Source organism: Anarrhichthys ocellatus, unplaced genomic scaffold (genome assembly GCF_004355925.1).
Source record: "Anarrhichthys ocellatus isolate YVR2014 unplaced genomic scaffold, GSC_Weel_1.0 scaffold83, whole genome shotgun sequence".
In the NCBI taxonomy this organism is placed as follows: Eukaryota; Metazoa; Chordata; class Actinopteri; order Perciformes; family Anarhichadidae; genus Anarrhichthys; species Anarrhichthys ocellatus.
In genome coordinates this window covers 1,385,095-1,402,431 of record NW_022280113.1, presented here as the reverse complement: position 1 = coordinate 1,402,431, position 17,337 = coordinate 1,385,095, and the positions used below count along the sequence as shown (strand labels likewise).

At 45.5% G+C, this 17,337-nt stretch overlaps 1 protein-coding gene across 2 annotated transcripts in view; it reads right to left on the bottom strand.

Annotated features, from left to right (window-relative positions):
* The window catches only part of tnrc6c2 (trinucleotide repeat containing adaptor 6C2), a 50,299-nt gene that overhangs the window by 15,441 nt on the left and 17,521 nt on the right, over positions 1-17,337 (bottom strand). Inside the window, exons 4-12 of one of the 2 annotated variants that reach the window (XM_031874580.1) lie at positions 14,554-14,964; positions 4,395-6,956; positions 3,222-3,416; positions 2,564-2,730; positions 2,381-2,455; positions 2,035-2,092; positions 1,662-1,804; positions 1,327-1,473; positions 71-217 (exon numbers count right to left, since the gene is read on the bottom strand). In XM_031874580.1, the coding sequence (XP_031730440.1) occupies positions 71-217; positions 1,327-1,473; positions 1,662-1,804; positions 2,035-2,092; positions 2,381-2,455; positions 2,564-2,730; positions 3,222-3,416; positions 4,395-6,956; positions 14,554-14,964 (3,905 nt within the window). The remainder of the gene's footprint in view (positions 1-70; positions 218-1,326; positions 1,474-1,661; positions 1,805-2,034; positions 2,093-2,380; positions 2,456-2,563; positions 2,731-3,221; positions 3,417-4,394; positions 6,957-14,553; positions 14,965-17,337) is intronic. The other variant, XM_031874581.1, reaches the window with a different exon arrangement.

Below are 17,337 nucleotides of genomic sequence, written 5' to 3'. Positions count from 1 at the left end.
GATCTGCCAGCCATCTTTTATTTGGTCTGTCCCACATTAAATAGGTACATGGTTAAGTGTGTGTATCTACCTGAGGGGAGAGAAACTGAGGCACTTGAGCACGTAGACTAGGCTGGGAGGAGCTGAGAGGTGGCACTGGTGGCTGAGGAGGCTGCTGCTGCTGCAGCATCGCCCGGGTTTGTGCTGCTCCACTACTGCCAAACATTCCACTGGGTATCTATAAGCAGGAGTCATAAAGGTACACTGAAACGTCTTCAAAACCTTCCCGTTTATTCAAACCACTGTGGACATTTCCCACCGAGTTGGGAAGACATGTGTGCATACTTGGCCACTCCAGCAAACAGAATACCTCAAGAGGAAGGATAACATCCAACTGTCAAGCCTTTGTGAATTTAATGAGTTCATTCAATACATGAATGAGAGCGCTTGAATTGGATGGAAATAAAACGTTTGGGGACTCAAAGCACCTAAAGCATGAGTCTATGATATATCCCCAACATAGCAATGTTAAAAACATATTTTAAAGCATTTTCCTTCAAGGTCTAACTTCACACTACTACTTGTTCACCAAAGCATACTGAAGAGTCACAGGGCAGCTAGTCGTAGACCATGGAATTGTTACTATTTGATCTATTTTACCATTTATCAAATGGCCTCATCCACATTTCGGATTCCATGTTGTTAAAAAGGTCTTTATATTCAGTGCAAAAAAAAGGCCTTTGTTTGGGCTTCAAGGACATACTGTAGTTATTCTGGGCCATGACTGCCTCTGGAGGGTGAAAACAACTATCTGATTTCAAAAGGCACTTCAGGCAAGGTCAGACAAATAAGTGAGCAATAGAAAAGTGGAGATTTGGGAGTGCATGTCGGTAGAGATGTAGGTGTGTGTAAAACTACTTAAATTCATCAGTTGGTGCTATCCCTGCATCATATACAGTGAAATCCTGCACATGCTGCTGAATTCCAAAATAATGCTTATGTATTTGCAGTGTGATAAACAGACTGTTTTGCACTGCATATGTTCTGGTAGCACAATCTGTCAGCATGTTCTCTTGTTAATAAAATATAATGATGCATGTTGCTGGTGCAAATTCGCTATCCATTTTGGAACTATAAACTCTGATTTATACTATACATTAAAAGAGAGGGAAAATAACCATTTCACAAAATATATATACTGTTCTATATATATTATCATAAAATGCCCACAATCTCAACTTTGTAATATGCACATGCAGTTCACAGTTTTTACTGCATGTTTATCATTTGGATTGTGTAAGTTTTGTGTTTAAACATTTGTGTTTCTGTTATTTTTCAATTTGTTACCTGTCTGTTGTTCAAGTTTTGCATGGCCAGCCCCGGGTTGCCCTGTCCCAGACCCTGCCCGGGAAGGCTACTGTTGGCCAGGGGGAGCTTCAAGCTGGGGGAAGGCAGAAACGGTGATGAGGGGGCATCATCTGACAGACCACCATCCTGGACCAGAGCAAAATAAATGGTTAATTGGGACAATAAAGCACCTCAGAATAGTTACAATGTAAAGGTAAAAAAGGTAAATATCCCAAAAGATTAAATGTAAAACCACTTTTTTTTTTACTACACTCATCCTTTCCAACAGATTTTTGGAAAGGGCCTGATTGCTGGTCAGTTGCTTAATGTCTGACCTTGTCAAGAAAGGAAGTGCGGTCGGAGGGGTCTTTGGAGAGAGCAGAGGGCCGACACATCATGGGTTTGTTCATGCCGTTGCTGTAATCAGACATGCCCATGCCCCGCTTGTCCAGGTCCGTCTTCTTCTCCAACAGGGCGCCTGGGAGCAGAAAAGAGTAGAGCGGACTTAAGTATAGTCAAGCAAATATACAGCGTCACAAAATGCAATGATAATGTTTTTATGCATTTGATTGAAAGAGACGTCATTTAAATTAATTGAGGTGGAAATATGGCAAAATAATATAATTCTGATCTTAATTCCACGAAACGTTGAGTCATGTTAGCATTTTGCAATACACACACAAGGACACAAATATGTTGTGAACTTACTCATGGCCTGGTCAAGGTTCATGTTGTTGCTCTTCAAAGCCTCCTCAGCAGGGTCTCTCTGTAACACAAGGATAACATGAGCCTGTCACTGACCATGGTTTAATGGAGTTTTCCCTTTTTAACAGCTTTCACGAGTTTAGATGGCTATATTTATTATTATTATTATTATAATCATTATTATGGTATAATCCCCTCCTTAATTGATTGTGTATGTTCTCAGGTGTTTCTGCACCGTTAATTAGAGGATCCTGTATCTAATCCAAATTTTAGAAATTTAAAAAAGGTGGCACATTTTTGGCTTGGTTGGGGGAAGAAAAAAAACAAAAAAAAAAAAACTTGAACTTACCGGAAAGCCCATGTCAGTGAGCTGTTTGATGAGACGGTTCATGATCCAAGCTTCATCTGGCTTGCCCATCTTACCCTGACAGCACACAAGCAAAAAATATTAAATTATCATTTAAATGACATTTATTCCTACCATTAACATCTGCTCGTATATTTATGACAAGAGAGAAGCGTGTTCTCTGACCTTGCTCGGGCCCTTCTTGGGTCCGTTGCCCCAGGAGTTGCAAGAAGAGCTGCTCTCCTGGGAGGTGGGGCTGTTCCACATGTCCCCATCCTCAGCATCCCATTGGCTGTTAGACATGCCCATCTCCTCTCCTCCATTTCCCCAGCCATCTTGCATAGGTTTGGGACCTGTGAAAGTGATGAAATAACATATTAATAACAGCGATAAGCATTTAGTTGGTTATCTGTCAGGGTGTTTTAGTATCTGTGACGTGTCCTCCATGCACGTTGAGAATAGAGAAGCTATTTCTGCGGGTGAGAAAAGTGTCATTTTCAACCTGACCACTTGGTGCCAGTGTTGCCATTTGACATGCTGCATTGTCCGCCCCCATCTCCCTCTACCATTTCCAACATTGCAAACCAACTGCACAAATAACCAAGACCTACTGAGGTGTGGAATTGCTTTAATCCCAGCAACACTACAGTAGCACTGACAAAAAACCTTCTTAATTGCCATAAATGATACAGGTCTTTTGTTCCCTGAACTGGAGTGAGGTGGTACACACATACTAGGAGTAACCGTCAATCAGCCTTCTACAGGTACTGCATCCTGGTATATGTTTACTTCCCATGTTTGACATAATACACCACTGTCCATGTAAATCGTGTGTGGGTGTTACCTGGTTTGCAGGCTGAAGAACCTGTGGGTCCGTTGGCCCTGCCATAGGGTCCAGAGGACTCGTGGCCACCGTCTCCCCATCCTGCTGGGGGCTTGCCCCAGGCAGAGGTGCCATTGTCCACAGATGATGCCGGAGCGGCTGGCTCTGCCCAAGCAGGCTCTGACTTGGGTTGAACACTGGGAAGTTCTCCCCAACCTGGAAAAAAGAAAAAGAAAAAAGGAGGTGGATTAGAAAATAGCAATTTTTACTTTTAACTTGCAATTATACGGCATTTCTCCAAAGTCAGTCCTTGAGTATTTAACAATGGAAGAAAGATCCCAAGTAGTAAGAGTTTGAATTGAAGACCTTGAAATCTATTATATTGTATTATAGTCATGCATAAATCAGATCTCTTTTTACCAAAAACTATATTATGATAATCTAAGCAACTGAAAACCACAGCACTGTAGTGGCACGCTAATAAGAGAGACCAACAGTAAGCTTTCCAGTTAAGATAGTGCCGTCCTATCTCCTGACCACAGCAAGCCCTTGACAAGCTCAGTCTGATTAGGTGATTAGGTAAAAACTGATCAGCACAAATGTGTCTTAAGGTGGCCATGATGCCTTTTGCTAGCGGCACTGCAATTGGTAAACAGCAGGGGGCAATGGTTTCATTCGCAATCAAAAGGAGAGGAGAATGCTGGGTGTTGGAGCTGTGCCATCTCTTTAGGCATGGCCTTTGTCTTCAAACAGACCTATTTGAACTGGCTGCAGAGTCTTGATTATGTATGCGTGACCATTAAGAGGCCTTAAATACCTCCAACAGTATCTGCTTAGTAATCACTGAGAGAATTATTTTAAAGAATAATCTTTGAATGGAACAACCATTGATGCTTTTAATTAGTAATTGTATCACTTTGTGTGTCAATGAGTGAAAACAACTGTTTAAGCAATCGTCTCTCCACATATTTAATTTCAACTCCTTATCAAGACAGACTCTGAGGCGTAATATGATTAAGTAAAACATACGCATGCTGTCATATAAACACTTTGGATCCCTAAAGCATGAGGTGTTTAGGTTGTTGGGGTTTTTTTCAGGAAAATCTTCTTGATACATACATACTGCATTTTCTGAATATCAATCATTACTTTAATTTAGGTTTTTAACACAACAGCACTGTCATGCTGTGTTACCTGGGTTGGCGAGCGGGGGTCTACCCTGGGGGCCCGCACCTGGATGTGGGGGGCCATTGTTGGATGACCCATTGTTGTTTCCATGGTGTTGCAGGTGAGCTGGGGGCTGGCCATGATGGGGCTGGCCATGATGGGGCTGGCCATGATGGGGCTGGTGGTGCATGTGGTGAGTGTGATGGTGATTGTTGTTGCCAGGGCCGACAGAGTGATTGTTGTTATTGTTGGGGATAATCCCTCCACCACTCTTACTGGGCGGTGGGCCGCTGTTGCCTGGGTTGTTATTGGGACTGGTGCGATCCCACATGTTGACAGTCTTGGAGTTTGTGCCAGGATTGCCCCAGGTGGACGTTCCATCGTCAATCTCAATCTTCCTGCGGATAGAGGGAGGGGAGGGCTCTTCCCAGCCAGTGGGATCCATGCCTTGGTCCGGTTTGCTACCATTTCCCCAGCTCGAAGAGTTCTGCTTCACAGTACCAGGACCACCCCATGAACCCATGCTGCCACCTCCTCCGCTGCCAGTGCTGCTGCTGCTGCTGCTTTCCTGGGGCTTGGAAGAGCCCCAGCTCCCCTGCACTGGGCCGTTTGCACGAGGGATCTCCCCCCAGCTGCTATTACTCGCAGCAGGAGCAGGCTTACTCCAGCCTCCTCCATTTCCTCCCCTGGGGCTCTCCTTCCATCCACCACTTCCTCCATTACCTCCTTCTCCTTCCCACAGGCTGCTGGATGATCCATTCTTCTTGACCTCCGCCTCTCCCCACTCCCCTGTGCTCGGGCCGTTGGAGCCGCCGTTACTGTTGCTGGCGTTACCGGCGTTACCGTTGCCGGTGTTACCGTTGCCGGCGTTACCATTGCCCCATCCATGGGAGCTTTTGGGGCCCTCTCCCCAGTTAGTCGGCTGACTTTTCGTCGGGCCATCGTTCCAACTGGATGACTTTTCTTCAGAACCCCAGGATGGTGTGCCTCCATTTCTGGGACCATTTTGAGGCAAAGGGTCACCCCAGCCACTGGTAGTGCCATTCGGCGCTTTGCTGTGTGACTGTGGGGGATCCCCCCATCCTGATCCAGTTTGGATAGGCTGAGGCGGAGGGGCTCTCCAGCCAGAGGATGATGATCCTTCACTGTCACTTTTTTCTCCAGACCTAGGCCTCTGACTGGGGCTAATTTTCGGGTTGATGGTACCTCCATTGATGGATGAGGGTCCAACATGAGAGCTGGGGCCTCCTGTAGAAGCTGAGCTGCTTTTGCTCTTCCCTTGATCCGAGTTGGCTTCTTCCATCTCCCATACAGTGTGCTGTCGGATCGGGGTCTGTCCCCAACCCGTGTTACTAAGCACCCTAGGGTCCAGGTCCTGCCGGGGTAGCAGAGGGGTAGAATCCGTACTGGAGGACCTGTCTCTGCAGCCAGACTGATTTTCGCTGCTTTCCCCACTACCGTCGCTCGCTGGGGCTGTTCTGGGCTGCTGGCCCCATGAGCTAGGTTGTTGCTCTTGGCCTGAACCAGAGCTACCAGCATCTACTGAGTCCCAGCCTTTAGATGCATCTCCGCCGCCAGAGGATTTCCCCCAGTCGTGCCAGCCACCACTTGAACTACTCCCACCGCCACTGCCTTGCCGGCCCCAAGCAGAATGGCCTCCAGAGGGAGTTGAGTCCCAGCCTGAGTCCTTGGGAGAGTCAGCTGCCTTGCTTTCTCCACTACCCCATACAGAGCTGCCTGTTGTGTCCCCATTGAGCTGGGATGATTCAGTGGGTGACTGGCCTCCCCAGCCAGTTATCCCATGGATAGGGCTCATAGGCTCCTGAGCTTGCTGCTGCTGCTGCTGCTTAGTGTGGTTTGGTCCATCAGTGTTAAGGTTAGAAGGTTCCATTTTGAAGGACATGCTTGTGTTAGTTGAAGGGTGCTGTTGATCATTTTCATTAGCACTTATCATGCCACCCCAGCCTCCCCCGCCATTATCGGCACCTCCCAGGCTCCCATTTGCCATGTTTCCATTGCCATTAATACCTGGTGGGAGGGATGGGGAGTTTGACACCGCATTGGGGCCAATACCACAACCTCCAACACCCTCCTGGCCCAGAACAGGCCAAGCTGATGGGTTGGCATTGGGATTGAGGTTCAAGTTAAAATTGGTAGAGCCCCAGTTATTGGGAGCCCCTACTCGACCGCCATTCATACCATCTTGTTTTCCATCTGAGCCCCAGCCTCTACTACCGCATGTGTTGGCTGACCCAGGTCCCGTCATCATGTTATTGTTGGCTTTAAGAGAGGAGTAGTGGGCCTGCTGGCCTGCGGCACCTGTGGCCATTCTCAGAAAACTATTACTACTGGTGGTAGTGACAGCACTTGTGTCTTTGTTAGAGCTGGCTGAGCCCAAGGAGCATTCTGGTGCTGCTAGGTGGCCGAGGTCACTACTGCGGCTGATTGAGGGCCAAGCTTTTGTGTCACTTCGTGTGTCAGTAATCACTTTGTCCCAGCTGTTGGCACTGGAGGAGCTGTCAACTTGCAAAGAGTGTCCCCAATGAGAGGTCTCATACTGGGCAACAGAGCCACTCTGGAGGGATATGTCTAAAGAGAGAAGGGAGACAAAAAACAATGGTTGAGTGAAACAAAGAAATACAATACAGAAAGTAGGTGTAGATGATGAGTCAGTCAGAGAGAATTCAAGAGGAAGATGCAGCAATGCAAAAAAAGAAAGAAGAGATTGACTAACAGGAGTAGAGACAAAGGGTAGAGAAAATAAAAAGGGATTCAAAAAGGGGATGGGGAAAGAAAAAATACATTAAGTTAGACTAAAGAACATCATGTAACACTGCCGCCGTAAGTCCCCGGACCAATTTTATCTTCTTGGTTGGTTAATGCTAGCAATCAGACTCCTTGGCAGGAAATGGTCACTTGCAAGTTCCACAATCCAACACATAATCAAAATGCACAGCCAAGCGTGCCACATGTCACATTAGCTTTGGCATATCCATATATCCTTGCCCTGGTGCAGTCGGCCAAACAGAAACAGGGAGATGGAGCCCTCTCTCTCTCTCTTTCCTTTATCCATCTTTCTTCCCTCCCAACTTTTCCCCCCCAACTTCTTTCTCCAACTCCTTTCCTCTTCCCTAGCCGTCTTGTCTATGCCCCTTACATCCCTCTCACTAGCAAGCTGCTTCTCTTCCCCCTTTTCTCTCTCTGTCCATGTCTCCCCTCTCTTACCTCACCCTTTAATTCCTCCCTCTCTCCCCCCTGCTCTCTAACACCCAGCAGTGAGAGGCCCATCCGTCTCCATCGTGGCTTCACTGGCTGGGGATGTGAAGGGAAGCCCAAGTGGAACGCCGCTCATTTATTGGAATGAAACCAGGACGGCTTCTCATTCATCACTCCCTACGCCCCGCCGGGCCTACTCCTCCTCCAGCCGCACCACACGAAGACACCACAAAACACTTCCTCCAAGCCTGTGTGAACACTGGATTTGTGTGCTCGTCTGCCAGCTTCTCACTACCTGCAAATACATAATAATGCGTATGCGTGTGGATAAATATTTGATCACAATCAGGGAAGGACTGCATCTAAATCTTGTCCTACTACTTAAAGGCTTTAAGCACGATTAAGAAATTCAATAGCACACTACCAAAAAACTGAGCATTTCCAACAATTCTCTTATCAACATGGTATCGCACACAAGCACTTTCATTAGGCACAAAAGCATCTCATTAGAGGGGGGAGTAATAATAGACTGATTCAATGCTGTAAAGGGGTAAGCAATCAGTGGGAGGCAGCTAATCAATGATCTTATTAATGCCAGTGGGTGAGAGCAGGGAGGGTATCGATCCTGCATGCTAACATCCTAACCACTAGGCCTCAACTGCTAGAAATCTGAAAAGTGCACATGCCAAGGCAAGGGTATGAAGGGAGAAATTCATCCAAGCAATGAACAAAGACATGATGCCAAACCATATCCAATGAAAGCAGTCATTTTTAATAAGCATTAGAAGCCTACTAGACAATAATACATCTCTGGCTACCCTCCTGAGCAGCTGCAGTAAGCGTGGCTCACTAACCTTTAATTAGAAGACCCAGGCTGGGTTTGTAAAATATTTGCCCTGTTTGGTAATTAAGCTGTTTTACCTTCCATTACTCTTGCTATTAGTTTCCATCAGATTGTTGCAGTGATTTCCATAATAGCTATACGTTATCCATCATGAGATAAAGACCCAGTGGTCAAAACAATCCAGTCAGATGAGGGAAGAGTCAGTTTGAAAAACACTGGCAGATATGTGGCTTTAAGATACTGCGCAACATGCCACAGAGTGGCTGCGAATGCAATTTTCGCCTGAACATGCTTATCTCCACTCCCCAGGTAGACTTATAGCTGTTCAGGGTCGTCAGACTGATGGTGCGCTCACACACACACACACACACACCACCATAAAGTGATCCCTCACAACTGTTGTGACCGTGCCAATTGGTTTGGAGGAAATTTAGGAGTTGTTTGAACTTAAAAACAAGACAGATGTGAGCCTTCAATGAGGAAGCTTCAACTGGACTTTTTATCAGTTTTTTTTCTCTGCCATCTGATAATAATTTGAGCTTGAGAGTCAAGGCGACGGCCTAATTTCAGTTTGCATGACAAATGTCCAAGTAATGCTTTCACACAAACATTCCCAAGCAAACTTTCATTCTTAAAAAGTGGAGAGGAAAAAAATAGTCAGGCAGAAACTGCCCGGTGCCCAAAATACAGCAAGCTGAAGTGAATTAAGGACTAATTTTGGGAGATATTCAAGGGACTTGGAAAGAACTGAACTATAGTATTCATTGAACAGATGGGTTAAAGACATTCCAATTGTTGATTAGGTGTTTTGACATGGCGGGATAGTCATGCTATGAATAATATTCTTTCTCTACAATTTTCTTAGTTAGCGCGTGCATGCTTCCCACCCAATGAATTTGTAAAGAAAGGAACAAAACCAAAACAGCCGGTCCTTTACCACTTCAAACCGTCAGAGGCTTGTAGGTGTTTTGTTTATGGTGGCATCATTAAAAAGCCACTGACGTTACCCCTCTTTCCATTTTAGTCCCAGCTCTGTCAATGCCTGGAAAGCAGCCATACTTTTATCACGCCTGTCACAGACACTGTGGACGAGCCAAATTCCAAGCAGTAAAACTCACATAAAACAAAAAGGACAGAAAAAGGGAGTGCGTGGATGAAAAGGGGTCAGTCAGGGAGAAAGCGAGAGAGCCACTCTCAGAGTGCTCACACAGATATCCTCTTAGTATGTCTGAGAGCTAACTACCCACCAGTACACTGCTGCTACTGGCAGGCCGAGCTTGTATTAATAGCATCTGCGGTGTGTGCAGGCTTTTGTGCAAACTGAGTGCAGTGCAAATAACGTGGGTAACAAAAGGGGAGCAGTATTAGCTCCACAAAGGGAGTATTTATCGCTGGACTATTGCATTGTACTGTAATGGATGCTAGTGCTATTGTGTAAATATGAACACATGTGGACTAATGCAAACCTCAACATGACCCGATTGTTCCCCTTTCGACTCCCGCAGACATGCCAATAGAAAGGTCTGCTGATTCTTGGGAAAGTCTTGATGTAGCATTTAGCTGGGGGGGGGGGGGGGAGAGACAGCAACAAAAAAGGGGACAATTATTGCCCATCGACCATTTGCAACCATGTGTCAGTAATGTGTTGCTGCTTCCACTCTGGTAGCAATTAGGAGGGCAGTCTCCTGTTAAGCTTTGTGAATGAAAAAAGGGTCAAAAATAAAAAAAACTACGGGGCCCTCTATGGCTCCTCATGCTTCCAACAGGGAGCAGGGCTGCTCAGATACAGGCGTGTTCTCTTCAGAGAACCTGGACTGCAGCTAAATAACAGAAATACGCAAGAAGATGAGCTTCTGATAATGAGACTCGCTGCCATCAGAGATAGGGGCAGGTAGCCAAGAATTAAATGCCTCGCCTCCCCTTTGAATGAAATGAGAGGCAAGGTGACATGAAGAGAGAGGGAGGTAGGGATAGATCGAGGGATAGTCTGGGGGGGGGAGGTGTCGGCACTTGCAGCGGCGTGGGAAAAGAAAGGGAGACGGTGAGAGAAAACATGAACAGACTATGAGATACAGTGTGGCAATAAAATGGAATCCTCCGTTTGACGGTGAGCCGAAGGCTTCACTCGGTTTCCTCGGCACAAACCGCCGGGTGATGCAAGACCAGAACGAGAGCAGGAGGGGATGTTTAGGAGCCTTTTGTCCTCATATAGACCCTCTCCGTCTCCCTTTGAGGGGCGCTTTACGCCCCCCTCGTATCAAAGACGGCATACTTGTTTTTCCGGAAGCGGGGAGGAATAGAAAGACTGAGGAAATGGTCACAGGAGGCTTTAAAAAGCTCATTATTCATGTCTGTTTACCTCTGCCGAGAGAAGAGGAAAAACAGGAGAGCGAGACCATGGTGACTTCTCCGGTTTCCCTGACAGAGGCTGGATTAATTAAGCCACTAGGGGGTTCTCTCACTTGTGTGTGTGTGTGTGTGTGTGTGTGTGTGTGTGTGTGTGTGTGTGTACACACATGGGGCAATCTATACCTCCCTGGCTTCATTAGGGCCAAGTGCTCTTGTGATTATGATTTTAAAAACATACAAGATCTAAGTGGGAGTTATTTTTACATCTTAATGGTACCATGTTTGAAGAGGCAGGCCTATATGCCCGTGAGAGGGTACTTGAAGAACATTACACGATTTCTTTTATGAAAAGCAACACTCCGTTCCACATCCACACTGAGCATTTAACTTAAATAAGAGATACTTTAAAAAAAAACAAAAAAAAAAAAAACAGCTTTACCTGCAGATCAAAAGGGCCCAAATGAAAGGGCCAAGTGTTTTAACAGTGCCCAGCAGAGTGCCTTCTGGCTGCATTCTCTGTCTGGGGGACCAACAAACAGCTGTTGGGCCGCAGTTCCCACAGTCTTGAGAACCCCCCCCACACTCCAGCACCTGCTACTGGGGAGCCTGTCTGGATGGCTGCTGGCTGCTCCGGACTACTTAATGGTCCCCAGTCAGCTGGAGAGACTGGGATGGTGGGTGTGGGACGGGAGGGAGGGAGAGGGGACAGGGGGTGTCTGTCTGGTGTTTGGGACAATTAAATGGGGTTCGGAGAGCAGAGGTTACGTGGGGGTGGTGTGAATGCCCCTTGAATTAAGAGGGGGTTGCCTTTTCAGACTTTGTGGATGGGGGCAGCGTGTGCGGATAGCCAGCGGGAATGTTATAAATCACACACACTTAAATTCAATATGGCTTTTTCTTATCAAAATGTGAGGAAAGTAACCAGAAAATGGGTCAAAGGAAGCACATTAAACCACCTTAGGATATCTACCCAATATTACTGCTAAGGCTTATGAACTAAACATGTGTGTGTATGTGTGTGTGCGCACGCTTGCATACCCTTTAAACTCAGCCAGCTGGCCTGCAAGGCAGACACAGATCTGAGAGGACACAACTAGGTCAGACTAGTGTGCTCTTGCTGCTGCACAGCCACTACATCTATGTGTTCGTGTTTTTGCATGTGCGAGTGGAAGTGTGTGAAGGCACATCATCACATCCCTCTGGGCCACAGTAACCTCACCAGAGAAGTCAGAAAAAATGTCCTCAAAACAGGGTTCATCCCTTACCAACAGTTACACTGAAAACTTTCCATCCGTGCTAAATTATTAACTTATCTATGATAATGATGCATGTAATTATGAATAACGTGATTCCATGTAATATGCTTCCACGGTAGAGTAGGCACAGAGTTGCAAATATGTAGCCTGGCAAACATTGACGTCATGCAGAAATAAGGTGTTCTGTTGCAACTCCATTTCCATTTCAGATCCTTCATAATGCTACAAAAACCACCACAGCCGAACAAGAGAAAGACCTGGTCTAGTTCCATTTGTGTTGATTTTAAGTTATTTACCAAGCTTTGCTACTACTAAAGTAGTAATGTGTAATGTAAATATAGCAGAGGCAGTGCAGAAGTGCAGGGTAGTAAGTTGAACTACAACGTCCTCTCTCTCTAAATTATGTATGCCACAATCTTTGCATCAACAGGGCCACTAGCTTGAGGCTATTAGCGAGGCAGGCGGGATAGAACCGGCTGTGAGGGGGGGGAAGCCCTCGAGACAAAAAAAAAAAAAAAAAAAAACGAGAGTGGAAGGAGGTGGAAACAGCAAATGGCTACTACGCCACGGGCTGTGTTGTACTGAGACGCCCTTGGGAAAACTGGGGCCAGGTGAAGGCCAGACAGGACAACAACCGCTGGACTCCGTCAATAATAATGACATTATAGGTTAATACTCTCAACCAGGCTCAACTTGAAGCCAAAATGAGAGATATATTCTTTTGAAATCTAAGGGCTGAGAGGTATTGCTTCTCTTGAGTGAGTTAAGCCTGCAGCCAAATTTAGTGCCTGAACGACAGCTGGGGAATCCCTGCACCGAACAATAACTCTTCATTGAATGAATAAGGCAGAACTTGCAAAAAAAACAACAAGCCTCCCCTTTAGTCTGATGCTGCGATTGGTGGCCCGAGTACGAGGATATCGGCGACAGAGCATACAAGGACCAGTTGCCTCTGTGATGCAGAGGGCTGTAGTTTGCCGACGAGCGAGAACTTGCACCAGAGCTGCTGCACATTTGTTTACGTTTGTCCCAGCGAGGCAAGCAGACACTCATGTGCGTTCCTGCTAACCTGGACATGAAGACATTGCGTGGTGTGCTACAGAGACATCGTTAAATCTATGTTCTTCACTGTGTCCTGTGCTAGAGGACGTGTGTACATCATTAAGCAGATGGTTGTGATTGCATTACAAACAAAAAAAGAAAAACTTTGGACGAACGCACGCAGAAATAATGACAGCAATCTAAAAAAAAAAAAATCTTGAGTGCGCATTCACTGTGATGTCCATAAAGTGTGAGAGAGAAAAAAAAAAGATATAATTGCCATGATATAAATAAATCATGGCCATCCTTTATTATCATATAGAAATACACACGAGCAGTCGCACAATGAGCACCTTGAGGCAGGTTCAGTATTAGTGATCTTAGGGGCCACCGGTGACTTCATTAAAAGATTACCGCTGGCTACAGAGGTCTGAGATGAGATGAGTGTACGTGTGTGGTCTTGTGATTCGAGCTAAAGAGCATGCAGAGGCTTGAATATGAAGGTATATTTGTGTCTTTATTACGCAAACAACAAAAAATGTTTTAAAAGCAAATTTCTTTTTTTTTAACCAAAAATTCTAGTTTCATAAGCAAAACTAACAAATAAATTATTCTCAGTTTATATATTTTCACTTAGAAACTTGATTTTTGATTGCAGTGCAAGAAATTTGCTTTTAAAACATTTTTTTTGTTTGCGTAATAAAGACACAAATATACCTTCATACTTTAAGAATTAAACCGTGTTTTTCTGACTTAGGCTAAAACCTCCAACCAGGATTTTTCCAAGGCTTGGAAAGAATTTGGCGTTATTATTGCCAATGTTAGAAGCACTTGCATATCCAGACCTGCACACCAATAGCACAGTTGGAAACGAGCATACAGCTAGGAGACGGCCAAAGAAATGGAAAGTAAGGGCAGCAGCCAATTTAAAACTGCTTAGACTTGAGTCTTACGTTTTAATTTGGCTTTAACTTGGTCAGCCTACCCACATAATTTAAGAGCTGTATCTGGACATTATTTAACACCGACAGGAAGTGAAGGTGCGCCGTTAAACTACAATTATAATCACCAAAATTTATTATGCTTAAAGTGCAGTAAATCTGTCAATGCTGCTTTGCACACCGCCGTATCTGTGCCAAGCCAAACCTAAAACAAACCCTGAAATATAGCTTAATGTGGGATCCTAAAAAAAAACCTGCATGTTACTGCATTTGTCTCAAAATTTGGGAATATCAAAGTCAATGTAACAAAGGTGGAAGCAGAGTGTTAGATTTAAAGGACGACTTAATTAGCTCATTGAGTGAAATATTACTAAACACGCAGCCAAAATATGCTAAAATGAAAACAAAATCACACCGAAGTTTAAAGGGTGAAACAATTTGTACACAGCCCCCAAAAAAGCGTCAAAATGAAAAAACAAAAAACGAATCAGGAATCAAATCCAGGGCGATTTAAATTTGTTTACTGTATTTACACAAACCTGGGTGGTGTTTGCTCGCAGTGGACGTGGCAGAGTTTGGGGAAGTGCTGCTGGTAGTCGTAGAAGAAGAAGAGTAAGACGATGAGGGCGAAGAGGAGGAGGAAGAGGAACAGGAGAGGGTGAGAGCGCTGAGGGCTCCTGCAGGCAGTGGCTGGCCTCTCTTCAGTAGCTGCTTGTGCTCCTGCTGGCGGAAGCGCGGGGGCACCTCTCTGGGCGGGTAGCGAGCACTGGCAGAGGACAACTGGCACTGCTGCTGAGGGGGAGTCTGGGTCGGGAGTTGGCTACTGGAGGAGGCGCGCTTGCCATTGCCAGAAGAAGAAGAGGAGGAGGAGGAGAGGGGCAGCGTAGGGCTGGCGGGGTGGAGGTGGTGGGGTGGGCCGGGACTGGGCTTAGTGGGAGCAGGCTCTGGCACTGGATGGACACAGCACACGGGCACACAGAAAGACACATGCAGGTAGCAAGGTATTAATGCCTGGGTTAACTCATTATTAGACCTTTATATAACCAAAAATATATTTGGCTGGGTAGTACTGACATCTGACAAGTGTGGTTTAATCAATTCCTTGGTAGCCCAAATCATGTATTTTTTAAGTTATATTATTACTTCATAATAGGATATTGTAGGGTTAACTAATGGTGCTTTCACAAAATATTTAGACAATCAGATTTTTGATAAATAATCATCAGTAATGTGGATATAATGACTAAGTGGAACAATAATACAGCAGCTTCAACAGTCTGGTAAGTTCAGAAAATGACATCACTTTACTGTAATGCAGCCTTTAAAACCAGAAAAAGACGACAATTATGACACGTTACGATACACAAAATCGAAGACGATATCTAGTCTCACGTCACGATATCAACATCATATCTGTATATTGCCCAGTTATGTTACAGCAGTGTGTGATGGAACGGCCCAGTTTGCCGGGAAGAATGTGCAACGGACAAATGTTCATCACGTCTCCACAAATGTAAGTTTGTGCATTCTATTATGTGTATAGTACTCGGCAGGTGTGTATAATTGAATCTTTCAGCATGCACTGCACGTTGGTGTGGACTGTCCCTTTAAATTAACTGCCTCATGCAGCCTCTTGTCGAACATATGTTACTGGCCCAGACGCACTCTATGAAAAGGTCATAATTTTTTTCTGCTGACTGAACAAACACATGGAGACACCTCCTTTCCTCTTCATTAAACAAACACACACACACACACACACACACACACACACACACACACCCCTTTCCCTGCTGGTTTGGCCTCAGCCTGACCCTTTCCCTGTGGTTGCGGTGACCGGCCAGCCATCTAATTGAGTGTTAGCCCGAGTGGTGGTATTATTAGCAGGACCTGGACAGCTAGCAACCAAACAGATTGGCTTGGCTAAAGTTTCTTCTCCGGGGTGCTGAGGAAAAACTGTCGGACACCGAATAAATCCTAGTGAGGAAGCTGAAGAGGATGTCGGTGTGCGTCTGTGGCTGTATGACCCCATGAGGAACCTTAACTAGATCCAGTATGGCACTGCTTTTACTCCCTGCTGCTCAGAAATGGCTGCTTTCATTATGGCTGCCAATTGCTAGTGACCCGAGAGCTGCTGTGAATTTCTTGGTCCATGGGTAAATGCGTTGATGATGTTGTCTTCTATACTCCCTATAGATATGGCTGCTCTACACAACAGCTGAGGCTGCCTTCACTCAAGGGAGGAGGAGGGGGAGAGAGAGAGAGAGAGAGAGAGCATGAAATAGTGGGAAATTAATGCAATGGAAATAATTTGTTCATTAAAGCCTAACTTTGTCCAGTGTGAGAACTATTTCCTACAGTAGTGGCAATTAACCACAAAGTGACACACACACACACACACACACACACACAGGCCAAAGCTGCCACACTGGAGGAAGTGCATTCAGAGCGCCAAAGGTATTCAGTGTGCCTGCCAACACCTCGTCTGAAGCTGAAAAACAGAGGCCCTCTCAGTGAGCACAACACTAATCCAGAAGGCTGCCGACCTGCTGACACACAGAACAGGCAGTGATGTGTATCAAACTTCAATATGCGGCAACACAGATAAAGATCCAAAATAAAAGCCCTCTGCGTAGAGGGAACTACATATGTAGTGCAGTATTTGAAGGCAAAACCTTTCCGTCTTCCATTGATGGACGCCCTTCACACACACCTCTACTTTTTTCCCAAAAACATAAAAATACGAGAGAGAGAGAGAGAGAGCGAGCGAGAGAGAGAGACTGCCCCCTCCAGCAGTATCTGGCTGGCTGTTGGCTTGGAACTGCAGCTGGTGACGCACATCTCTGATTAAATCCATCTCGGCCTGCCTAACGCTGCCTCGACCAATCAGACAGCTGGACGGTGAATGCCCTGCCCCCTTTCCTCACTGTCCTTTCCAATGGCCCAGGAACTACCGGGATGCAGTTTGCACTATTTGGTTGCTGCACGCTGCTCAAACAGAAGCCTGCCGACTGCAAAATTGTGTGCAGAAGTCTTTTAGATTAGAGGAATTGTTAATTAATATATTTTGAGATTTAAATGACAGTTAACGCCCCGACTAGATGACAAGCAAGAAACTAAATTGAGAGGGGTGGTTATGTTCATGAGCAGAAAATAAAGCAAATATAAATCATTTAGCAGGTGGCCTAATTCAAAGATGAGCTCTTTGTCTTCTTCCACTTTTGTTCTCGTCTCTGACAAACAGTCAAATAATAGTTTATCAGTCTCAAACAAACGGGATTCCTATTTAATCTGGTATCCGTCTAATTTGCCAAATCTCTCTC